Below are 25,868 nucleotides of genomic sequence, written 5' to 3' on the forward strand. Positions count from 1 at the left end.
TTCTTGCCATTTGGTTTTTGGATTTCTGGGCGTCTCTTTGCCTTTTGTTTTGTTTTTAGCGACTTCCTACTATCAAGGTTTGGTTTGGTTTGTTTACTTTGGTTTGTGAGCACAGACATCTGACCCTAACTGCTTGAGCTAGAATGGGAAGTACTTCCTCCAAAGTTTCATCTGAGTCCCCTAGGAAAAATCCTAGATTACTGGTCAACCTATACTTATGACAAGTATTTACTTAATTGGAAATTAAAGGTGCTCACACACACATAAAAATCTTTTTTTTGAGGGAGCTCTTTTTATTGTATATGTAATTAAGGTGACTTAAAAAAAAAAGAAACTGGCTTGGTAACTTTAAACAAAAACTTCCTAGAGGGAAACTTATGTTTCTATGCATCTTTGAGATGTAAAATTTCTATTTGATCTTCCTAGGCTGTTCTATTGTGTGTTTGTTTGTTTGTGTTAGGCTTATAAGAGGTCTTTTTATAATTTATTGGTGGCCAAGTGATGGGTTCTTTAAAAATTAGAAAAACTAACAAATTATTAAATCTAGAGCACAGACCAAAAAGCCTCTGACAACTCCAAGGTTTTCCTAGAATGGTGGGATTTTGTCACATATAGAAACCAAACTTTGGGCTATTGCAAAGCCATTATACTATGCTTTGACAGGTGCAGATTCTGAACCTTTGGTTTGGATGAAAGTGTGTTATTGGCTCAGTCGCGTCCTACTCTTTGCAACCCCATGGGCTGTAGCCCGCCAGGCTTCTCTGCCCATGGGATTCTCCAGGCAAGAATACTGGAGTGGGTTGCCATGCCCTTCTCCAGGGGATCTTCCCCACCCAGGGATGGAACCCAGGTCTCCTGCATCTCCTGCTCTGCAGGCGGATCCTTTATTGCTGAGCCACCAGGGAAGCCTGTTTAAGAGGACGTCCTTCCTTTAATGGAAGAGGAGCTTCAATAGAGAAAGCAGAGAGGTGGTGTTGCTTGTCAAGTCAGTGCCCTGGAACCACTGGACTTCCAAATCTAACACATTGAATTTTCTGCCAAGATAGAATAGCCTTCTGTTCTAATTTCTGACTCCCATCCAGGGACTGCTACAATAGATTATCAAGTCCCAACTCATCCTGGAACATTCTGGGATTATTATGGGAGCAACAGGAGGATATGTATTGAGAGCCCATAATTTATACGACATTGAGAAATGCACTTGGCATATATTGCCTTATTTCATGTCTACAGAAGAGCTTAAATTAGGTGTGATTACCTCTATTTTGCAAATTCAGAGACAGGCTCAGAAGGATTCAGTAACTTCTACCAGTTGTGTCCCACACAACCAGGAAGTAATAAAGTTGGATTTCTACCCAGAAGGATACGAGAAACACGTGGTGTTTACATGTAGGATTTATTTTAATTGCTCCAGGTTCAGGGTTTAGCCTCTTTGGTTTTAGGATGGCAACTTGAAAACAAAATGCACTTTGTTTTTTGAGGTTTTCTAGTTGTGACAATTGCCCAGTTACCACCATTTAAACTAGAATCATGCTGCAGTGTATTTATAAAATTAATGCTTTTCCCTCAAAGGATGGATTTTCTCAGAAGTAAATTTTAGATGGTAAAATGATAAGAATGATATATGTTAGGATCCCAGAAACCATGTTTACCGTCATCCAAAAAAAAAAAAAACCCCAGAAAAGACTGTTTGATGAAACTTCTACCATTCTGAATGCATTGAACGCTGTGGTTTTATAAGCTGACTTTCCTATGTCCCCTTTTCTTTTTGCTAAAAACAACAATTTGAGAGACAAATAACATTTTAGTGCAAAGTTATGTTAGAAAATCATAGGAAATTATAATCAAATGGGAGAGAGCTGCCTGACAGGACCTATGGCCTAGCAGGGATGCAAGCTTGGCCACAACCATGGCAAAGCACTGGGGGGAGCGTAGAGGCCAAGGGCTCAAGAAAGCCTTGGAGGAGCAATTTCGGGAAGCCAGTTTCCTGGCATAGGAATTGGGGCAGAGAACTGGTGTGAAGGCAAACAAAGTAAGCAGCACAAGGACTTCTGTGAGTTACTAGTATCGAGCGCTGGTTCATTTTGGACACATTCCTAATTTAGTTGGAATGTTTATTAAGGGAGACATCGTGAAACTTTTTTTAAAATTTTATTTAACAATTTACCGAAACTCTCCCAAAGCCTGGATTCTAATAAACTTTCCTAACTTGCTGGTCTTGGGGTTTGTTGCTGTGCATGTGCTCAGCTGTGTCCAACTCTTTGTGACCCCAAGGACTGTAGCCTGCCAGCCTTAAATTAAAATGACCATGGGGATAAAATTCTTCTAGCTTTTTGTGTTTTTTAAAGAGAGAGTTGCATCCTGGGGCTATTTTCTTGTATCAATCAAGTGGCTGGATTTTGGGGGACAAGCATTAAATCAGAGGTATAGCAGATTTGGACCATATTTAAGCAATATCAGTTTGTGCAAATACTTGAAATTCTGGGATTCATATGGAACACTCAGAGAAAATTGTCTAGGACAGTAATCTTCAACTATTTTACAGGGTCATAACCAGGACTGAATGAGGTAGAGAAGGTGAAGAAATCATTGATCTTGACTGGCATGCGTGTGTGTCAAATTGCTTCAGTTGTGTCCAACTCTTTGCCACTCCATGGACTATAGCTCGCCAGGCTCCTCTGTCCATGAGATTCTTCAGGCATGAATACTGGAGTCGGTTTCCATGCCCTCCTCCAGGGGATCTTCCCAACCCAAGGATTGAACCCATGTCTCCTGAGTCTCTTCATTGGCAGGCGGGTTCTTTACCACTAGTGCCACCTGTGTGCCCAATATGATATTGACATTGTCCCTAGGATTTTACCTGGGCCAATAGCTAGTCGCAGTGTGCTCCTGGTTAGAGCTATCACAGGCTCATTTGGGGATAGAAACTTTTAAAAAATATACTTATTTAGTTTTGGCTTCGCTGTGTCCTCACTGCTGCACATGGCCTCTCTCTCATCGAGGCAAACTGGAGCTACTCTCTAATTGTGTTACACGGGCTTCTCACTGCAGTGGCTTCTCTTGTTGCGGGGCACAGGCTGTAGGGGGCTTGGGCTTCAGCAGTTGAAGCACGTGGGCTGAGTAGTTGTGGCTTACAGGCTTAGTTGCCCTACAGATGTAGGATCTTCCGGACCAGAGACTGAACTGGTGTCCACTGCATTGGCAGATGGATTCTTAACCACTAGACCGTCAGAGAAACTTGGGATAGCATCCTTAGTACACACTGTGGCATCTAAATACAAGGTTGAGAGGTGGAAACTACTGATCCTGGACTATTTTTACTTACAAAATTAGCAATTTCATGGGGTTGAATCTAGTAGGATGTTCTCTATAGTCTCCCTTACCTGCTCTCATTATGTTTCTTCAAAATCCTAGTCTGAAATATCGCAAAATCTAAATGAGAACTCATTTTCTGCCACTTTCCTCCAAGTTTTCATGAAATTTCAGGTCTCAGGAAGCATTTTGATAGCCAGTCTTAGCAATTCATAGATTGGTTCCTGAATCAGCTTCTTCATGGGCCCAAGAGAAATGCACTCTGGGGCTGAGGGCCTGCTTTTAGGCAGAGGACAATCATAGGAAATTCTGAGGAAGTTAAGTTTACACAAAGCCCATGGCAACATCTAGGGAAAAGGAAACCCTAGGTTCAGTTGTGGCATCTTTTCCCTGGATTTCATGAAAAATCTTTCTCAAGTCTTGCTGGGTTTGCAAATGTGCTATCAGAATGTGCCAACAGAGCCTTGGTGATCACTGTCATTGGTTTCTCAGGGAGGACAGGCTTGCAGAATGCCTGGCCTCAGTTTCATTCTGACTCTGCCATTTTTCCTGCACCAATAAATTCTTATTTGGAGCTTTGGTCAGTTACAGGGTGAGTTATGGACACAGATCTTTGTGCCCAGAGACTTCTTTGGTGGGCCAGTTGCTGAGACTCCACACTCCCAATGCAGAGGGCCTGGGTTTGATCCCTGGTTGGGGAACTGGTTAGATCCCACATGCCACAACTAAAGATCCCACATGCCACAACAAAGACCTGGTAGAGCCAAATAAATAAAAATAAATATTAAAATAAACTTTATGCCTGCATAAAAGGACATAGTAATTTTCACACTATTTCAAGTGTCCTGAGGTTTGATGATGATAAATACAGTATCATTGATCATCTTTTGCACATGGAAATTTTAATTCTTCTTCTTTTCCTAGGGTTTCAATGGATGGCAAAAGAAGAACTATGATAAAACAAGGATAGGAAATTTATTCTTGACCTTAGCCCAAATAGTGAATGTCTCAGATTCAACCCCTTCAGAGGGATTTTCTGCAAAAAAAATCTGCCTTAAATTTTAGAATGATTTTGCCATCTCCATGGCACTATCTTATGTTGGTGAGATGAAGAATCTAGTAAGATGAACACAGCAAATAAAACACAGACTGTCATTTATTAATACAAATTTATATAGTGCCATATGCTATTGGAGAAATCAGAAATTCATAACACACAGATTGGTATTGGAAATACAAAAATCATTTCAGAGTCAAGGAATCAGGTTGACAGCACCACGGATGTTTTACTCAAGTCTGAGCAGGTGTGTAGTATCTGAGAAGAATGAATACCTAGGGTACACCAAGACTAGATATCATAAGATTGTGCAAACACATTCCCACACTCTTTCCGCATCTCCCCATAAGAATTCGCAGGAGGCCAGGAGGCCTGGGGCACAATCAGAGGGCAAAGGTGCAGACTCTTCTTTCTTTGAACCTTCACAGCCAGCATGGGATAGCAAATAGCAACCCCTGAGGGGCTTTTGTTCCTGTTCACCTAAAGGCATGGTAGGAAAGGTTAGTAAAACACACACAAGGCCTTAGTGAGCGAGTTAGAAGAACTGAAAGGAGAGCTTTGACTGGAATAGCATCCCAGGTCAGTCAGCAAATTTTCTTCTCCCTCATATGACATATAAAATGAAATGAAAAATTCTGTATCGAAGCAGTATGTTTCCGCTTTACATCTCTGAACACCTCCTGTTTCACAAGTGTGCATCCACTGAAGAAGGATGAAGTGTATGCGGTGGGGGTGGAGGACAGAAAGGGAGGCACAAATGATCCCAAGGACTTCTCTTGCACACTGACAGCTCACCATCTCATGGTCCACATAGACGCTGCCCGTGTCACTGAGACCCTTCCACAGAGGCTGCTGGTGCGCACTGAGATCAGCCTCCACGCCTTCCCACACCAGCCCCCTTCTGCCTCCTGTCCTCACTCTTCCCACCCATGTGCCCTGTTTAGTAGGATCGGAAGGGCCATGCCAGGAGGCTCTCCCAGCAAGTGGGAAGCTGCTGCTTTCATGTGCAAGCATTCAGGCATCTAGGAGTGGTGGGAAACAACAGGCCACATCAAAAGTTGCTCTGTGAGTGACTGGCTCTGTCCTGGCAGAAATAGTGGCGACCTTCTATTATAGGTTGTTTTTGTTTAGTTGCTAAGTCATATCTGACTCTTGTGACCCCATGGACTGTAGTTTGCCAGGCTTCTCTGTCCATGGGATTCTCCAGACAAGAATACTGGAGTGGGTTGCCATTTCCTTCTCCAGGGGATCTTCCCCACGAAGGGATGGAACCTGTGTCTCCTGCATTGGCAGGCGGGTTCTTTACTTCATTGTCTGGAGAGAATTCTGTGCTGGGTTGATGAGCTCTCCAGTCATGAAACACCAGTTCTGGGTGTTCATGAGGCCAGTAGAGAAGTTCTACCTCCAAACACCCCAGCAGGTCTTACACAGCACCTGAGCAGGCAGGAGAATTTGGTTCGGGGCCCAATCTCTCCAACTCTCCCTTCCCTAGAAACTTACACTCATCTTGGAATGCTCATCAGACTCTCCTCCAACTGTCCTGCTCAGGAGGCTGACTCACAGTCTCACCTCCTGTTAACATGCTATGCCAGCTTCTCTGTTCAGCCCTCCTCAAGCCCCTGCCAAATTCCTGCCTGGGTCAAGTGGTGCTTCTCTGCCCCAGTGAGATTATTTTATGATCCAAGTAGGAGAGTTTTTTTTTCTCTGCTTGCCCTTATTATATTGGCACCATACTCTCTCTCCCCCGGCCTAAATTGACTGCTCTATCCTTCACCCATGACACCGCTTATTTGTTCACTTAACACATATTCCTGGAGTGCCTGTGATGTGCCAGGCACTGCTGGAGAGCCCAAGGCATGGCTCACACCTGCCCTCCTCTCAAGGAGCTTGGACTCCAGCAGAGATGCCTGAGACCTTATATGGTTCATTCCTTCTAGCTCTGAGGACCAAAGTGCTTCCCGTGTGGAATGTTCTCAGAGTGAGGCTCAACTCTAATACAAATATTACACAGTGTGAATGCTCCGCGATTTGCTCAGTGGTAAAGGTGTGATGGGTGTCAGGAAGGGGAAGTGTCTTTTCCTCTCGAATAACAGAAAGGTGTCTCCAGTTCAAAACAACATAAGCATGCTTATGCTTTTGCCAACTCAGCAGAAGCAAAACTGAACACAAAAGCAAGTGGTGTGTACACTACCTGCGACATCATTAAGCTGCTATTTGAACACAAAATCATTTTAAAGCCATGTGTTCATGGCCTTGTCATGTGCTGTGCTGATATGGTAAAATAAGTGCCTGAGCTACCAAAAAAAGAACCCCCAAAAGAGAAATCCCTGAAATACTGTACTGGAAGCCATGCCTATATCTGCTGAGCTAGTACTCTGCTGTGAGCACTAGCACTTCTGTGCAGTGAGTACCAGGGCACCCTCAACTTGGGGCCTGAGCTTCCTCCCGATTGGCTTTATTCAAATGAATCACTGACTTCTGTGAAGCCCTAACAAAATAAAAGCCCTACAGCTAGCAAGGGCAGGGCTTGTCTATTACTGCACTGAAAAAAGCCTGAGGCAGCAGGAACTGTGGTAGGAGTGTCAAACACCCACGGGCAATGCTGGCGAAAGGGGCACAGTGCAGCGATCTTGTCTGGCAGCCGTCCTGGGCCGGGGAGGATGTCTCCTGGCTGCAGTGTAAACCAGCCGGGCACAAGGACATCCCCCCGGGCCGAGGGCGCAGAGCATCTCTGATGTGCTCGGAGGCACCTGCCAGGCCCCTCCTTCCCCCCAGGTTTCAGTGTCCCCTCCATAAAGTGGGAGGGGGTTTCCCCATGCCTGATGCCTGACAGGAGAGGCTGAGGTTTCTCGGAGAAATGCTCTAGTCCAGAGCTGTTTAAAGCCCCAGGTGAAAAGGGCTGGTGATGCAAAGTACAGTCGGAGGACGAAGAGTGCAGACTGTCAACTGGACGCGTGAGCAAACACATAGGTGCTGATCAGCAGAATTCTGAGCGGAATCTGCATCAGCAATGTGAACTCTGCGGTCCAGACGCCCAGGAAGAGCGCAATCGAAAGGGAGCTGGAGCTGGTGGGGGGTGGAGAACAAAAGCACCTCCCGCCCCCCACCTTCTGCCTCTGAGACCTTCCGGTACATCCCTGTGTGCTCCCTCCACTCACTTAAGTCCCGTCCTAACTCCGAACACTGGCTTTCCAAGACTAGCCTTACAGAAGGAACAACTTGCCGCTGCAGAGACTGTTAATGGGATCCACGGAAAGAACTCCTTCCATCCTCTGGGGTCTCAGTGGGTCTTTGTCTCATGAGGTAGCTCAGTTGTGAGTTGATGCATGTGATGTATGCCTTCCACCACTGAACGCTATCATATTCCCTTTTTAATCGGCAAGATTATAAAAATACCAGTATTCCCCCCCCCGCCCCGTTTTATAAAAATGACTTTAGAAAAAAAAAATACACATGGGTCTCCTCCATTAAACTTCTGTTCCGTCCTGTAAATTGTTGTGAACTCTGACTTCCAGATTCAATTTCTTGACTTTAGCACCTTTGAACACGTAGGCGCCCTCGGTGTCACCGAGTATGTTTACATTGCGCACCGTGCAGTACTGTCTGTCCACGTTCTTCTCTACCCTGTCTGCGCCCCTCTTGGGCACGTCCACCTTGGTATTCAGAGGGTATTCCTCCAAGATGTGCCCCGGGGGCGGCTTCTTCCTCTGTCTCTGGCACTTCCTGGTGATGAAACAAGCCACCAAAGACACCAGCAGTAGGAGCATGATGGCAGCAAGGGCGCTGCCGATAGACGCCCCGGTCTGGGAGAGAGACGCGGCCACGACTGGCTCTTGCATCTCCAGGTTCAGGGACTTCATATTGGTGCCATTCTTGACCTGGTCCCCTTCATTGTCATAGATGAGGGACTCGTCGAGGCTCAGCCAGCCACTGGGGTCCGCCAGGTCCCTGCGGTGGCGCCTCAGAGGGGCCGTGAGAGAGCGCTGGACCCTGGGGCCTGAGATGGTGTCAGGACCGATGATGTAGATCACCTGAAGGTACCACTGGTGTCCCGCTTCCACCTGCAGGAGGAGAAAAAGGGGAGATGCACTGAACATGTCACTGATGCCCAGGACCACCTCTGAGGAAGGGAACAGGAAGACCACTGCCCACCACAAGCTTCTATAGATTCATGGTCTCAAGAAAACCCTTAGCTACACTGATGTTCACAGCCACATTATTTATAATAGCCAAGATATGGAAACAACTTGAGCGCCCATCAATAGATGAATGGAAAAGGAAGATGTGGTGTATATATATGTGTGTGTGTGTGTGTGTGTGTGTGTGTGTGTGTATACAATGGAATACTATTCAGCTATAAAAAAAGATCTTGCAATTTGTGCCAACATGGATGGACCTAGAAATTATTAGGCTCTATAGGCTGTACTCGGACACTTCCACCTTTTTGCGATCCCATGGACTGTGGCCCACCAGGCTCCTCTGTCCACAGGATTCTCCAGGCAAGAATACTGGAGTGAGTTGCCATTTCCTCCGCCAGGGGATCTTCCCAACCCAGGGATCAAACCTGCATCTCCTGCATTGGCAAGTGGGTTCTTTATCACTGAGCCTCCTGGGGAGCCCTAGAAAGTATTACACTAAGTGAAATAAGTCAGTCAGAGAAAGACTGATACCATATGATTTTACTTATATGTGGAATTAAGAAAAAAAAAGACAAGCAAAACAAAATGAAAACAGATTCAGATACAGAGAATAAATAGGTAGTTGCCAGATGAAGGAGGGGGTGGGGGGCCGGGACACATGAAGGGGCTCAAGAGGTACAAACCTCCAGCTATAAAATAAATAAGTCATGAGGTGTAATACACAGCATAAGGAATACGGCCACTAAAACTGTAATAACTTTGTATGGGTACAGATGGTTATTAGGCTTACCACAGTGATCATTCCATAATGTATGCAAATGTCGAATCACTATGTATCACACGTGAAACTAACATTAAACATTGTACATCAAATATATTTCAATTAAAAAAAAAAGAAAGGAAACTGATCCACTAAAGAAAGAATCTTTTTTTAAAGTCATAGAATAAATCAGACTATCACTGGCCTCCTTTAAAAAATGTTGAGGGAAGCCTATGTGTGGTGCATTTAAGGATTAGTAAATATGCCACTGTAACTGTAGCAGAATAAATAAAGATTTTGATGAAGTATAGGAAAAAAAAGAGAAAGAAAAAGAAAAGCATTAGCAATGGTTGGTGTCTGAATAGAGAACTGAACCAAATATTCTGGGGTTCTAGTCTATTTCCAAATTAAAGTGATCTTAGGGCAGATATTCATATTTTTTTCTGTTTTCCTACTTGTTCATGGAATAGCCCTAAGAATTTATCTTTTAGGGTTTCTGTAGCTTAATGAATGCTTATGATTTGTTGGTCTTTATTGACATAAGTAGAGTAATAGTATTAATAACCAATTTATTCCCAGTGACCTTCCACTGGTTTGTATGCTAATTTACTATTCATTGATGAACTTGAGCTAAAATAGAGCCATAATAGAGCAATAAAGATTCATTAAACACCTACTCTGTGCGTAATAAACAGACACTTGGACAAAAATTTGATAAATCTGAACACTTTTTGGATCATCTTCTGAGTGGTTATGTCATCAAGCATTTTATTTCCCTTTCATCTGCCTCCCATTGAGACCCTCCATGATTTTGAAATAACTTCTGAAGAGTGATAATAGTTCTGAAATCCAAGGTCATGACTTACTATTTGAAGACAGAGAAGAGTAGAAATTGATCTTGGAAATTCATGCTTATTACTGGGATTTAGAGTATTTTTGCTTATTAAATACTAGTAATTCTTGCCATTCTAAATCACTGGATTGTATTGATGATTTTGTTAAATATTTCCACATGCCTGTGAAAAACAGCTGGTGCTGCACAGAGCCATGATGAGACTATATGCAAATTAAAGAATTTTATTATTGTGTTGGTTTATTGGATAGATGATAAAATTTGAGGTGAGTGTGTTAGTTGCTCAGTCATGTCCGATTCTTTGCGACCCTGTGGACTAAAGCCTGCCAGGCTCCTCTGTCCTTGGAATTTTCCAGGAAAGAATACTGGAAGGGGTTGACATTCCCTTCTCCAGGGGGTCTTCTCGACCCAGGGATCGAACCCAGGTCTCCTGTATGGTAGGCAGATTCTTTCCCATCTGAGCCACCAGGGAAGCCAAGACCCTGATGCTGGGAAAGACTGAAGATGAAAGAAGAGTGTGACAGAGGATGAGATGGTTAGATGGCATCACCGAATCAATGGACATGAACTTGGGTGAACTCTGGGAGATGCTGAAGGACAGGGAAGCCTTTCATACTGCAGTCCACGGGGTCACAAGGAGTTTGACAGGACTTAGCAGTTGACCAACAATGGTAAGTTTAACAACAATAAAAAGACCTTCCAGCAAGAATGCTATAAAGAGAAACTGCCATTGCAGAGATGATGTCATCCTCCTCTTTGTAACCTTTAGAGTGAATTGGTCCTCCACTTCTATTTCTCTCGCCACACTCACCTTATAGAGCGCGTCTACCTTCAGAGTAAATCCATCCACGCCTGGCATGCTGCTGACCACGTGGAAATCAGGCAACTCGGAAGCAAAATGGGCCTCAAAGGGCACGTCATGGAAGTACTTGTCAGTTACCTCTGGCTGACTGCGGTCCTAGGAGTTGGAAGAGAGAAACACAAGATCTAGCAAGATGGAACCACTGACCTGGCAGGCGGTCACAGGGAGGAGGCAGTCACCCTTTGGGTCGGGGGAGTGTGTGCTGCAGGAGTCCTCACCTAAGCCTTCAGTAGACTGCTGCCCCTGGGCACCCACCGCCCTCTTGGGGAGAACACTTGGTGGCCTCTGTGATCTTGAAACATAACAAGTAAGACAGCCTAGACCAGCAATTCTCAAGCTATGTGTCCTCAGGACTTAAAAATTAAAGACATCTCAAAGCTTTCATTTTATGTGATTTAAATCTATCAATATTTATTCTTTTAAAATTAACACTGTGATTATGCTACAATGAACAATTTTTTAAAATGAAAAAATAGATATTTGCTAATTCATTTTAAGAGAGAAATGAGCAACCCATTACATGTTAACATAAGTAATATATTTTTTAGTGGAAACACCTATATTCATATCCACCCAAAAAGAGAGTTGGCCTTGTTTTACATTTTGGCAAAATGATAGAAAAGAACTAGATTCTCATAATTGCTTCTATTTTCCATCAGTTGTGATATGTTGTTTTGGCTGAAATATGTGAAGACAATCTGGCCTCACATAAGCTAGGTATTAATAGCTGGAAGAGGGAGAAATGTTTGAATAACTTTTTCAAATAATTGTGCATATCCTTTTTTGATACTAAATCAAACCTCAGGAAATGGTGTTTTTTGAAGATTAGGCACAATACGAAGTGTAGATTCTGTATCAGTAAACCTGCATACTCTCTGTAATTGTGAGGGAGTGAGTGTGAAAAAAACAAGCAACATCATATCATCACGAAAGTAGTTTTGACTCTTTGGAGGTCCTGAAAGAATACTGGGGATACTGAGGGGTCTCTGGGACACACTGAGAAATACTTTCTTAGACTTTCCTCTTCCCGGAACCTCAGTGACAGCTTGTCTTGTTGACATGGAACAGGACCCGCTGGTCCTTGCCCCTCCCCTGCGCCTCCATGTCCTCAGTCTGCCCTTTGTGGAAAAACTTTGGCCAAAGAATAGGTTTAATCAGAGAAGTGAGAAAATGCAGAAACAAAGGAAAACAGTCAAAGGGGACCAAATAATAATAATGTAGTCAGTAAGCATAGTCAAGGACCTTTAGCTCCTTCTCAGCGATAGATAGTACTCTGAGCCATATCCTGTGAGCTGTCTTGTAGATACTGAAACCCCTGCCAGGTGGAAGTGAAGATGAACTAAAAGGCCTCTTGATGAAAGTGAAAGAGGAGAGTGAAAAAGTTGGCTTAAAGCTCAACATTCAGAAAACTAAGATCATGGCATCTGGTCCCATCACTTCATGGGAAGTAGATGGGGAGACAGTGGAAACAGTGTCAGACTTTATTTTTTGGGGCTCCAAAATCACTGCAGATGGTGATTGCAGCCATGAAATTAAAAGACGCTTACTCCTTGGAAGGAAAGTTATGACCAACCTAGACAGCATATTAAAAAGCAGAGACATTACTTTGCCAACAAAGGTCTGTCTGGTCAAGGCTATGGTTTTTCCAGTGGTCATGTATGGATGTGAGAGTTGAACTATAAAGAAAGCTGAGCACCAAAGAATTGAAGCTTTTGACCTGTGGTGTTGGAGAAGACTCTTGAGAGTCCCTTGGACTGCAAGGAGATCCAACCAGTCCATCCTAAAGGAGATCAGTCCTGGGTGTTCATTGGAAGGACTGATGCTGAAGCTGAAACTCCAGTACTTTGGCCACCTCATGCAAAGAGTTGACTCATTGGAAAAGACCCTGATGCTGGGGGGGAATTGGGGGCAGGAGGAGAAGGGGACGACAGAGGATGAGATGGCTGGATGGCATCACCGACTTGATGGGCATGAGTTTGAGTGAACTCAGGGAGTTGGTGATGGACAGGGAGGCCTGGCGTGCTGCAATTCATGGGGTCGCAAAGAGTCGGACACGACTGAGTGACTGAATGGAACTGAACTGAACCAGGTGAAAGAAGTTAAGTACATGATGACCAGGCTATAGCCATGATACAGGCTGCCACAGGTCTGAGAACTGACTGCAAAGAAATGGAAACAAATGAACTCTAGAACTGAAGACCATCAGTATTCAAGACAATCAAGATGACTCTGGTCAGACCACTGATGACCAGTTTCAAGATGACTGTCAGAGCTGACCATACTGTTTCTGCATGTCACCCCTTCCCTCTGTGTATAAAAGCTCTTGCCCCTGATTGTCAGGGGGCAGAACTGGCCTTTAGACATGCGTCTGCCCTCCCCCTTGGTTACCAGCATCCAAAAGAAAGCAAACTTTCCTTTCCACCAACCTTTTTATTGGCTTTTCAGTGGCAAGCAGCCAGATCTGGGTTTGGTAACATTGTTACCCACCATAATTATCACTCGCTTTGTAATATGTACTAGAATTAAGCTGACAGAGACAACATCAAGAAACAATCACAGTATCTGTAGAAACCTTCAAGCGTGGGGTTCTGGCATTAGGCAAAATTTATAGCTGAGGAAATCTATCCGTGTGTCAGCCCTTTAACACAAACAGCATACCAGCAGCAGGAATCTGTGTTTCAGATGTTTGTTGGGCTGAATGCATCCATACTGTGGCCCTTCATTGTAGATGGTCCCCGTGGGATCAAAGAAAGGCACGTAGCCATCCTTCCCAGTACAAAGATAGACCTTCTCTAGTTGGAGCTTGTAAGCAGAATTAAGGTTTTGCTCTGGATTCCAAAGTACTCGGCCATAAAGGATTTGACCTGAAAAGATTGCAAGGCATTAATTAGGTCAGACTTTAAGAAAGAGGAAAAAAAAAGTGTCAAGGATAGGAAGGCTTTAACATGCTCCTTCAGAATCAAAAGTACCTTTCTATGAAGAGCTGTGGGGTCCATGTACCCCTAAAATACACATTCATTCATGCACTGTCTCCTTTAATCAGTAAATGTTCCTGAAGTATTTAAGATAGGGCAAGCATTCCCTTATGTGCAGGGGATACAAAGGTGAGTAAGACACAGCTAAGAGGGCAGAAATACAAGCAAAGCAATTGCTAAAAGCAGCTAACATTTACTGAACACACACTCCTGGCTAGGTACTTTACTAAGTCCTTCCCATGGGAGAACTCAGGGAGTGCTCACAATTTCATAGATGAGGACTTTGAGTGGTGAGGTGATTTGTTCAAAGTCACAAAGTCACTGAGCAGTGAGGGCGGGATTCAAAGTCAAAGGTGCTTGGTTTGAAAAACCCACACTGTTGACCACTGCACGATACTGTTACCTCACCACAGAGGAAGGTAAACAACATCAAATGAGCACAGAGCTGACAATGAGGGCATAGCACAAAACTCTGTCTGGAGAGCGCTATGGAAGGGTATGAAGAGGAGATGACATTTGAGCTGTATTCTGAACCATGAGTTGTCAGCTGGGGCATCTGAGTGGGGATGCAGAGGCTGGGAGAGCATCCTAGGTAAAAGCAAGTCCATGTACAAAATACGGAATGCTGGAAGGGTACCAGTCCTGGTGTAGTTACTTTTTCTTAGTTCCTGCTAGGGCATCAAATTCTTTACCTACAGTATCTTATTTAGTCCTCCCAAGAGCCTAAGAGATGGGTTCAATTCGTGTCCCTATGTTAAATAACTTGTTCAACATTTCCTATCTGTGACACGCAGGAGGAGGACGTGAGCACAAACTCCAGGATTCTTGCCTGGGAAATCCCATAGACATAGGAGCCTGGTGGGCTACTGTCTATGGGGTCACAAAGAGTCGGACATGGCTGAGAGACTAAACAACAACAAAGGGACTGAATGCAAGGCATGCCTAAGAGTTGGGACCAGTTGTCTTATTACCATCGGGGATGGGGTATAGGAGGTAAAGGAGAAGTAGAGGTTAGCCCTGGGATCTTTGGCTGACCACCTAGAGCTTGCTGATGCAGTCAGTGGGGCAGTGAATGTGACAGGAACATATCTAGGGGGAGATGAGTCCAGTTCTAGACATCTCGAGAAAAGCTATGACAAACCTAGACTGTGTATTAAAAAGAGACACATCACTTTGCCAACAGAGGTCCGTATAGTCAAAGCTATGGTTTTTCCAGTAGTCATGTACGGATGTGAGAGTTAGACCATAAAGAAGGTTAAGTGCCGAAGAATTTATCCTTTCGCTCTGTGGTGTTGGAGAAGACTCTTGAGAGTCCCTTGGACAGCAAGGAGATCAAACCAGTCAATCCTAAAGGAAATCAGTCCTGAATATTCATTGGAAGGACTGATGCTGATGCTGAAGCTCCTACTTTGGCCACCTGATGCAATGAACTGACTCATTGGAAAAGACCCTGATGCTGGGAAAGATTGAAGTCAGGAGGAGAAGCGGGGGACAGAGGATGAGATGGTTGGATGGCATCACTGAGTGGCATCATTTGCGTCTGCTCAAACTCAATGGACATGAGTTTGAGCAAGCTCAGGGAGATAGTGAAGGATAGGGAGGCCTGGCGTGCTGCAGTCCATGGGGTTGCAAAGAATCAGACATGACTAAGCAAGGGAACAATAACAACAGGTGTCTTAATGACATCACTTGGAGAGGTTTGGTAGTTTCAACCTGTGTGTGGAAGTGTGGAAGTGAAGCTCAGAAGAGACCAGGGACAAGGTTCATTTTCATGGAGCAGCTGTGGAATAGCAGGAGGTTAGGAAGTTCAGAGGACAGGGAGGAGCCAAGCCACGGGGGTGACTGGAGGAGCACTGAAGTGAGAACAAGGAGCCAAGCATGGAACGTGGAGACAGCAACACTGACAGGGCAGAGGACGGACGGCCAGAGAGTGGGAAGTGGTCAGAAAGGCAAGATGGCATCAGGTGAGGCTGGCGCAAAGGAAACCAGAGAACAAAGTGTCCAAATCCATAGGCTTGGTGTCTGACAAGAGAGAATTCTGAGCTGTGGTAGGACAAAGCCAGTCTGCAACAGACAACGCAGGAGTGACTGGGAAGAAGGGCCATGGGGACAGTGTCTATATTCACCACTCCTTCGGGAAGATTCTCAGAGAAAAGAAAAGGAGGACATGTGGGTTGAAGTTTGAGCGAGAAGTAGGGATGAGAGATTTTTCTCTAATGGGATATGTTTTTAGGATGAGAGAAAAAACTCAGATATGAGCAAAAGATTAAAACTAAGAAAAAGGCAGAAAAGAGAAACTGGAAGAAAAGATAATTGATTCATCTATAGTTTATTCATTCAACAAATATTTATTGAGCATCCCATTCATGGGATGATGTGCAAATTTGATAAGTAAAGAAATATGATATTAAAAATTATGACAAGTACTATAAAAAATGAACAACATTTAGTGAAAGTGAAAGATATGAAAACCTGTATTAGATTGACTGGTATGGTCAAAGCCAGTCTCTCTGGGGAGGTTAGCATTAGATAGAGACCTGAAGAAGAAGAAAGTCAAGGGAGCCCTGTCTGGAGCAGGGGGAGGGCAAAGGAACCATTTCAAGTAGAGCAAGCCTGCTGAAGAAGACATGGACGTTTGGTGTAGTTTTGAGGCTGGTAGGCAGTCATATTGCAATCTCAGGAACTGACAGATGAAGCAATTCACCCAAAGTTAGACAATGCATTAGAATCTGGCTGGAAGCCCCCCCGTGTTCTTACAACTCATGAGCACTTTCACACTTATCACATCACTAATTATTATAACACAAAGAATATGATCTTATTTTGAAATAACCTGAAGGAAGAATATGAATCTGTTCCTTGACTAAACCCTGGCTGCCCTGGAACCAGCCCTGGGAGACTCTTCCCTGGAGAGCTGACTGAAAGCCGACAAGCAGAGATTCTAGGAGACCTACCCAACAGCTTCTCAAGTCCAGCAGAGTCTCTGCCTTTGGGTGAAGGGAATGCTTACCTTTCGAGAAGGCTCCTTTGTAATCCATTTCTGCCAGTGACATATCAGAAGTGTTGGGGTCCATTAGGAACACCTTCTCATTGTTGCAGAGCTGAAATTCAGTATTGAGCGAATACACAACAGGGACAGGGCGGTTGGTCTGCTGGAATGCAATGGGTATCAGGAATCTAAATGCAGAAAAACAAGAGCTCCTTTGAGGTAGGATTGATTTTTCATCAGTCATTTGGGCTGCCCTCCTGTTCCCACCCTGCACTTTGCTGTAGGTGCTAAAACATTTAGTGAATAAAGAGATGGGTACAGGCAATAGCCGAAGAATTGATGCTTTTGAACTGCGGTATTGGAGAAGACTCGAGAGTCCCTTGACTTCAAGGAGATCCAACCAGTCCATCCTAAAGTAAATTAATCCTGAATATTCATTGGAAGGACTGACACTGAAGCTGAAACTCCAATACTCTGGCCACCTGATGTGAAGAATTGACTCATTTGAAAAGACCCTGATGCTTGGGAAGATTGAAGGCAGGAGGAGAGGGGAAAGCAGAGGATGAGATGGTTGGATGGCATCACCAACTCAATGGACATGAGTTTGAGTAAACTCTGGGAGTTGGTGATGGACAGGGAGGCCTGCATGCTGCAGTCCATGGGGTCAAAAAGAGTCGGATGCAACTGAGCGACTGAACCGAACTGAACTGACAGGCGAGAGACTTTATTTAGTTCAAGTTCTTATGAGGTTCATCTGTTCTTTGGAGCAGGAATAATCTAATTGGCTTTTAGACTCTTCAATATTCTTTGCTTTTCCTGGCCCTCTCATTCTGGAAAGCCCTGCGGTTCAAATTGAGATTAGAGGTAATGAATTTAGTTTTCTGACTTTGACCTTGACAAACCTACTGGAATGCTCCCTCCTTGTCTGCTACCACCCATTGCCTAGAGAACTCTTACTGTTCAAATCTCAAACACCACTTTCTCTAGGAAGCTTACCTTCTTTCTCTTCCCTCCCAGGCTGGGTCAGATCTCTTTATCATTTGTTCTCAATACACTGTGCAGTGTTTTTTTTTTTTTTCCCCATAGTACTTATTGTGGCCTGCTGTTCTATTTAAATGCGTGATCAAAGTCTGATTCACCAATTACAATTTCCATAGAGTCATAGCCTATATCTGCTCACCACTGTACCTTTGATGCTAGCCAAATTCCTAACACATATATTTGTTAAAGAAGAGGAAGAGGTGGTTGGATGGCATCACTGACTGAATGGACACAAGTCTGAACAAACTCTGGGAGATAGTGAAGGACAGGAAAGCCTGGCATACTGCAGTTCACGGAGTAGCAAAGAAACAAACTCAACTTAGCGACTGAACAACAATGCACAAGTGGTAATTTCAATGCTTTATTCTTCCAACTGAGTCCATCTGATCATTCCTTACTTTTAATTGAACTGTTCAGGGTAGATTTGAGAGGGCTGAGGTGAAGAAGGAGTTTGGGGCACAGGAGAAACCCACACAAAGTAGGCCTGACCCTGTTTTAACAGCTTTGATATAACTGTTCATTGTGCCAAGACTTCATTTACTGGACTCAGGGAAATAGGTTTTTCCTGTTGAGTTGGTATTATCAGAATCTATTCAGTGCCAGGCCATAAGACACTGGATAAATACTTACTGATTAAAAAGGATGAATGATGAGATTGAGATGATGATAATCATAATTTATAAGGTTATAATGACCTCACAAAAATAGGCATAACAGGAGACACAATTCTTTTGAATTAAGTCTGAATTTCCCGAGTCAGACTAGATAGTTATGTATGTCTTAGAGTCCTATTGCATCCATACAGAGCCATATCAAAAGATGTGGAGATGATCAAATGTACAGTTGGGCCTAAGGAGGCTCACCCTGGGAATAATGGGGAAGCCACAGGTAAGGATCTCCCTGATGAAGAACAAGGACATCCAACCCTGACGCCTCAGTACACCCAACAATACTCTTTACCCTGCAGACTTCCATATTCACCAACTCTGGGACTAGAAGTGGGGCTAATGATTTTTTTGCTCCTTTTTGCCATTTCAAACCATTATTCCTCTCTCTTCTCAAAAAAAAAAAAAAAAAATCCAGCACCTACCCTGGAGAAACTTCTCACACATGTTAACTAAGAGACACATGGAGACAGATGGAGTGATAGAGAGAATCTGGGATTATAAACCAGAGTGGTCAAATAAATTGTGGGCAATTCGTATGGAGACTACCTTAATGCAGCGAAAGACAAACAGCAGCTACATGGATCAACATTCATGCTGATTTCACTTATGAATCAACAAACAATTCACTGAGAACAGTGAGAATTAATGCAGTCTGAAAATTTTATATAAAGTTCAAAGATATGCAAAACCATGTAGAAGTAAATGTGAGGTGAGAAGTAGTAGCATTAGTCACTCAGTCATGTCCAACTCTTTGCTATCCCACAGACTGTAGCCCACCAGGCTCCTCTGTCCATGGGATTCTCCAGGCAAGAATATTGGAGTGCATTACCATTCCCTTCTCCAGAGGATCTTCCCAACCCAGGGATTGAACTCAGGTCTCCTGCATTGCAGGCAGATTCTTTACGATTTGAGTTACAGGGATGATCTAAATATGAGGTGAACCATAAGCCAAAACAAGGGATAAAATGAAATCCCTCAGTCATGTCCAACTCTTTGCGACCCCATGGACTGTAGCCTACCAGGCTCCTCTATCCATAGGATTTTCTAGGCAAGAGTACTGCAGTAGGGTGCCATTTCCTTCTCCAGGGGATCTTCCTGACCCAGGGATTGAACCCCGGTCTTCTGCGTTGCAGGCAGACACTTTACCATCTGAGCCACCAGGGAAACCCAAAACAAGGGATGAAAGGCACAAATACCAGGCTAGTGGTTAACTTAGTGGAGAGCTGGGGAGAGTACAACTGAATGGGGCATTGAAGGTATTTAAAAGGTACCAGGAATGTTTTCTTTTTTCTTTTTTTTCCGACTCCCAGTTTCATTAGTTATAAAGTGGAAATACAGTAAGCAATCTTGAGGGTGATCACTGTAATGAGACTTGAACTTACAATATTGTAAAATATAGTTAGCCTCCAATTAAAATAAATCAATAAATTAAAAAAAAAAAGAGCTTAGTACAGAGCCTACCACATAGTCTTCACTCCATACACGGTAACTAATACCACTGGTAGTTACTATTATTATTTTTTTTTCCATCCATTCATTTTATTTATTTTTTTTTATTTTATTTTTATTTATTTATTTTTTTATTAATTGGAGGCTAATTACTTCACAACATCTCAGTGGGTTTTGTCATACATTGATATGAATCAGCCATAGATTTACACGTATTCCCCATCCCGATCCCCCCTCCCACCTCCCTCTCCACCCGATTCCTCTGGGTCTTCCCAGTGCACCAGGCCTGAGCACTTGTCTCATGCATCCCACCTGGGCTGGTGATCTGTTTCACCATAGATAATATACATGCTGTTCTTTCAAAACATCCCACCCTTACCTTCTCCCACAGAGTTCAAAAGTCTGTTCTGCATTTCTGTGTCTCTTTTTCTGTTTTGCATATAGGGTTATCGTTATCACCTTTCTAAATTCCATATATATGTGTTAGTATGCTGTAATGTTCTTTACCTTTCTGGCTTACTTCACTCTGTATAAGGGGATCCAGTTTCATCCATCTCATTAGGACTGGTTCAAATGAATTCTTTTTAAAGGCTGAGTAATATTCCATGGTGTATATGTACCACAGCTTCCTTATCCATTCTTCTGCTGATGGGCATCTAGGTTGCTTCCATGTCCTGGCTATTATAAACAGTGCTGTGATGAACATTGTGGTGCACGTGTCCCTTTCAGATCTGGTTTCCTCAGTGTGTATGCCCAGAAGTGGGATTGCTGGGTCATATGGCAGTTCTATTTCCAGTTTTTAAAGAAATCTCCACACTGTTTTCCATAGCGGCTGTACTAGTTTGCATTCCCACCAACAGTGTAAGAGGGTTCCCTTTTCTCCACACACTCTCTAGCATTTATTGCTTGTAGACTTTTGGATAGCAGCCATCCTGACTGGCGTGTAATGGTACCTCATTGTGGTTTTGATTTGCATTTCTCTAATAATGAGTGATGTTGAGCATCTTTTCATGTGTTTGTTAGCCATCTGTATGTCTTCTTTGGAGAAATGTCTGTTTAGTTCTTTGGCCCATTTTTTGATTGGGTCATTTATTTTTCTGGAATTGAGCTGCAGGAGTTGCTTGTATATTTTTGAGATTAATCCTTTGTCTGTTTCTTCATTTGCTATTATTTTCTCCCAATGTGAGGGCTGTCTTTTCACCTTACTTATAGTTTCCTTTGTAGTGCAAAAGCTTTTAAGTTTCATTAGGTCCCATTTGTTTAGTTTTGCTTTTATTTCCAATATTCTGGGAGGTGGGTCATAGAGGATCTTGCTGTGATTTATGTCGGAGAGGGTTTTGCCTATGTTCTCCTCTAGGAGTTGTATAGTTTCTGGTCTTACATTTAGATCTTTAATCCATTTTGAGTTTATTTTTGTGTATGGTGTTAGAAAGTGTTCTAGTTTCATTCTTTTACAAGTGGTTGACCAGTTTTCCCAGCACCACTTGTTAAAGAGGTTGTCTTTTTTCCATTGTATATCCTTGCCTCCTTTGTCGAAGATAAGATGTCCATAGGTTTGTGGATTTATCTCTGGGCTTTCTGTTCTGTTCCATTGATCTATATTTCTGTCTTTGTGCCAGTACCATACTGTCTTGATGACTGTGGCTTTGTAGTAGAGCCTGAAGTCAGGCAGGTTGATTCCTCCAGTTCCATTCTTCTTTCTCAAGATTACTTTGGCTATTCGAGGTTTTTTGTATTTCCATACAAATTGTGAAATTCTTTGGTCTAGTTCTGTGAAAAATACCGTTGGTAGCTTGATAGGGATTGCATTGAATCTATAGATTGCTTTGGGTAGAATAGCCATTTTGACAATATTGATTCTTCCAATCCATGAACACGGTATGTTTCTCCATCTGTTTGTGTCCTCTTTGATTTCTTTCATCAGTGTTTTATAGTTTTCTATGTATAGGTCTTTTGTTTCTTTAGGTAGATATACTCCTAAGTATTTTATTCTTTTTGTTGCAATGGTGAATGGTATTGTTTCCTTAATTTCTCTTTCTGTTTTTTCATTGTTAGTATATAGGAATGCAAGGGATTTCTGTGTGTTAATTTTATATCCTGCAACTTTACTATATTCATTGATTAGCTCTAGTAATTTTCTGGTAGAGTCTTTAGGGTTTTCTATGTAGAGGATCATGTCATCTGCAAACAGTGAGAGTTTCACTTCTTCTTTTCCTATCTGGATTCCTTTTACTTCTTTTTCTGCTCTGATTGCTGTGGCCAAAACTTCCAACACTATGTTGAATAGTAGTGGTGAGAGTGGGCGCCCTTGTCTTGTTCCTGATTTCAGGGGAAATGCTTTCAATTTTTCACCATTGAGGGTGATGCTTGCTGTGGGTTTGTCATATATAGCTTTTATTATGTTGAGGTATGTTCCTTCTATTCCTGCTTTTTGGAGAGTTTTAATCATAAATGAGTGTTGAATTTTGTCAAAGGCTTTCTCTGCATCTATTGAGATAATCATATGGTTTTTATCTTTCAATTTGTTAATGTGGTGTATTACATTGATTGATTTGCGGATATTGAAGAATCCTTGTATTCCTGGGGTAAAGCCCACTTGGTCATGGTGTATGATTTTTTTAATATGTTGTTAGATTCTGTTTGCTAGAATTTTGTTAAGGATTTTTGCATCTATGTTCATCAGTGATATTGGCCTGTAGTTTTCTTTTTTTGTGGCATCTTTGTCTGGTTTTGGGATTAGGATGATGGTGGCCTCATAGAATGAGTTTGGAAGCTTACCTTCATCTGCAATTTTCTGGAAGAGTTTGAGTAAGATAGGTGTTAGCTCTTCTCTAAATTTTTGGTAGAATTCAGCTGTGAAGCCATCTGGTCCTGGGCTTTTGTTTGCTGGAAGATTTTTGATGACAGTTTCGATTTCCTTGCTTGTGATGGGTCTGTTAAGATCTTCTATTTCTTCCTGGTTCAGTTTTGGAAAGTTATACTTTTCTAAGAATTTGTCCATTTCATCCAAGTTGTCCATCTTATTGGCATAGAGCTGCTGGTAGTAGTCTCTTATGATCCTTTGTATTTCAGTGTTGTCTGTTGTGATCTCACCATTTTCATTTCTAATTTTGTTAATTTGGTTCATCTCTCTTTGTTTCTTAATGAGTCTTGCTAATGGTTTGTCAATTTTGTTTATTTTTTCAAAAAACCAGCTTTTAGCTTTGTTGACTTTTGCTATCGTCTCTTTAGTTTCTTTTGCATTTATTTCTGCCCTGATTTTTAAGATTTCTTTCCTTCTGCTAACCCTGGGGTTCTTCATTTCTTCCTTCTCTAATTGCTTTAGGTGTAGAGTTAGGTTATTTATTTGGTTTTTTTCTTGTTTCTTGATGTAAGCCTGTAATGCTATGAACCTTCCCCTTAGCACTGCTTTTACAGTGCCCCATAGGTTTTGGGTTGTTGTGTTTTCATTTTCATTCATTTCTATACATATTTTGATTTCTTTTTTGATTTCTTCTATGATTTGTTGGTTATTCAGAAGCGTGTTATTTAGCCTCCATATGTTTGAATTTTTAACAATTTTTTTCCTGTAATTGAGATCTAATCTTACTGCACTGTGGTCAGAAAAGATGACTGGAATGATTTCAATTTTTTTGAATTTTCCAAGACCAGATTTATGGCCCAGGATGTGATCTATTCTGGAGAAGGTTCCGTGTGCACTTGAGAAAAAGGTGAAGTTGATTGTTTTGGGGTGAAATGTCCTATAGATATCAATTAGGTCTAGCTGGTCCATTGTGTCATTTAAGGTTTGTGTTTCCTTGTTAATTTTCTGTTTAGTTGATCTATCCATAGTTGTGAGTGGGGTATTAAAGTCTCCCACTATTATTGTGTCACTATTAATTTCCTCTTTCATACTCGTTAGTGTTTGCCGTACATATTGTGGTGCTCCTATGTTGGGTGCATATATATTTATAATTGTTATATCTTCTTCTTGGATTGATCCTTTGATCATCATGTAGTGTCCTTCTTTGTCTCTTTTCACATCCTTTATTTGAAAGTCTATTTTATCTGATATGAGTATTGTGACTCCTGCTTTCTTTTGGTCTCCGTTTGCATGAAATATTTTTTTCCAGCCCTTCACTTTTAGTCTGTATGTGTCTCTTGTTTTGAGGTGGGTCTCTTGTAGACAGCATATATAGGGGTCTTGTTTTTGTATCCATTCAGCCAATCTTTGTCTTTTGGTTGGGGCATTCAACCCATTTACATTTAGGGTAATTATTGATAGGTGTGATCCTGTTGCCATTTACTTTGTTGTTTTGGGTTCACGTTTATACAACCTTTCTGCATTTCCTGTCTAGAGAAGATCCTTTAGCGTTTGTTGAAGAGCTGGTTTGGTGGTGCTGAATTCTCTCAGCTTTTGCTTATCTGTAAAGCTTTTGAATTCTCCTTCACATCTGAATGAGATCCTTGCTGGATACAGTAATCTAGGTTGTAGGTTATTCTCTTTCATTACTTTCAGTACGTCCTGCCATTCCCTTCTGGCCTGGAGGGTTTCTATTGATAGAACAGCTGTTATCCTTATGGGAATCCCTTTGTGTGTTATTTGTTGTTTCTCCCTTGCTGCTTTTAATATTTGCTCTTTGTGTTTGATCTTTGTTAATTTGATTAATATGTGTCTTGGGGTGTTTCGCCTTGGGTTTATCCTGTTTGGGACTCTCTGGGCTTCTTGGACTTGGGTGGCTATTTCCTTCCCCATTTTAGCGAAGTTTTCAGCTATTATCTCTTCGAGTATTTTCTCATGGCCTTTCTTTTTGTCTTCTTCTTCTGGAACTCCTATGATTCGAATGTTGGGGCGTTTCACATTGTCCCAGAGGTCCCTGAGGTTGTCCTCATTTCTTTTGATCCTTTTTTCTTTTTTCCTCTCTGCTTCATTTATTTCCACCATTTTATCTTCTACCTCACTTATCCTATCTTCTGCCTCCGTTATTCTACTCTTGGTTCCCTCCAAAGTGTTTTTGATCTCATTCATTGCATTATTCATTTTTAATTGACTCTTTTTTATTTCTTCTAGGTCTTTATTAAACATTTCTTGTATCTTTTCAATCTTTGTTTCCAGGCTATTTATCTGTAACTCCATTTTGTTTTCAAGATTTTGGATCATTTTTATTATCATTATTCTAAATTCTTTTTCAGGTAGATTCCCTATCTCCTCCTCTTTTGTTTGACTTGGTGGGCATTTATCATGTTCCTTTACCTGTTGGGTATTTCTTTGCCTTTTCATCTTGTTTAGATTGCTGTGTCTGGAGTGGGCTTTCTGCGTTCTGGAGGTCTGTGGTTCCTTTTTATTGTGGAGGATTTACCCAGTGGGTGGGGTTAGACGATTGGCTTGTCAAGGTTTCCTGGTTAGGGAAGCTTGCGTCAGTGTTCTGGTGCGTGGAACTTGATTTCTTCTCTTTGGAGAGCAATGGAGTGCCCAGTAATGAGTTTTGAGATGGGTCTATGTGTTAGGTGTGACCTTGGGCAGCCTGTATGTTGACGTTCAGGGCTATGTTCCTGCGTTGCTGGAGAATTTGCGTGGTATGTCTTGCTCTAAAACTTATTGGCTCTTGGGTGGTGGTTGGTTTCAGTGTAGGTATGGAGGCTTTTGGATAGTCACTTATTACTTAAAGTTCCATGTAGTCAGGAGTTTTCTGGTGTTCTCAGGTTTTGGGCTTAAGTCTCCTGCCTCTGGATTTCAGTTTTATTCTTCCTATAGTCTCAGGACTTCTCCAACTATGCAGCACT

At 42.4% G+C, this 25,868-nt stretch overlaps 1 protein-coding gene across 1 annotated transcript in view; it reads right to left on the reverse strand.

Annotated features, from left to right (window-relative positions):
- Positions 1 to 7,788: 7,788 nt before the first annotated feature.
- The window catches only part of FRAS1 (Fraser extracellular matrix complex subunit 1), a 518,223-nt gene continuing 500,143 nt past the window's right edge, over positions 7,789 to 25,868 (reverse strand). Inside the window, exons 71-74 of the mRNA XM_061145732.1 lie at positions 16,969 to 17,135; positions 13,642 to 13,847; positions 10,933 to 11,079; positions 7,789 to 8,430 (exon numbers count right to left, since the gene is read on the reverse strand). Of these exons, the coding sequence (XP_061001715.1) occupies positions 7,837 to 8,430; positions 10,933 to 11,079; positions 13,642 to 13,847; positions 16,969 to 17,135 (1,114 nt within the window). The 3' untranslated portion in view covers positions 7,789 to 7,836. The remainder of the gene's footprint in view (positions 8,431 to 10,932; positions 11,080 to 13,641; positions 13,848 to 16,968; positions 17,136 to 25,868) is intronic.

Source organism: Dama dama, chromosome 6, assembly GCF_033118175.1.
Source record: "Dama dama isolate Ldn47 chromosome 6, ASM3311817v1, whole genome shotgun sequence".
NCBI lineage: Eukaryota > Metazoa > Chordata > Mammalia > Artiodactyla > Cervidae > Dama > Dama dama.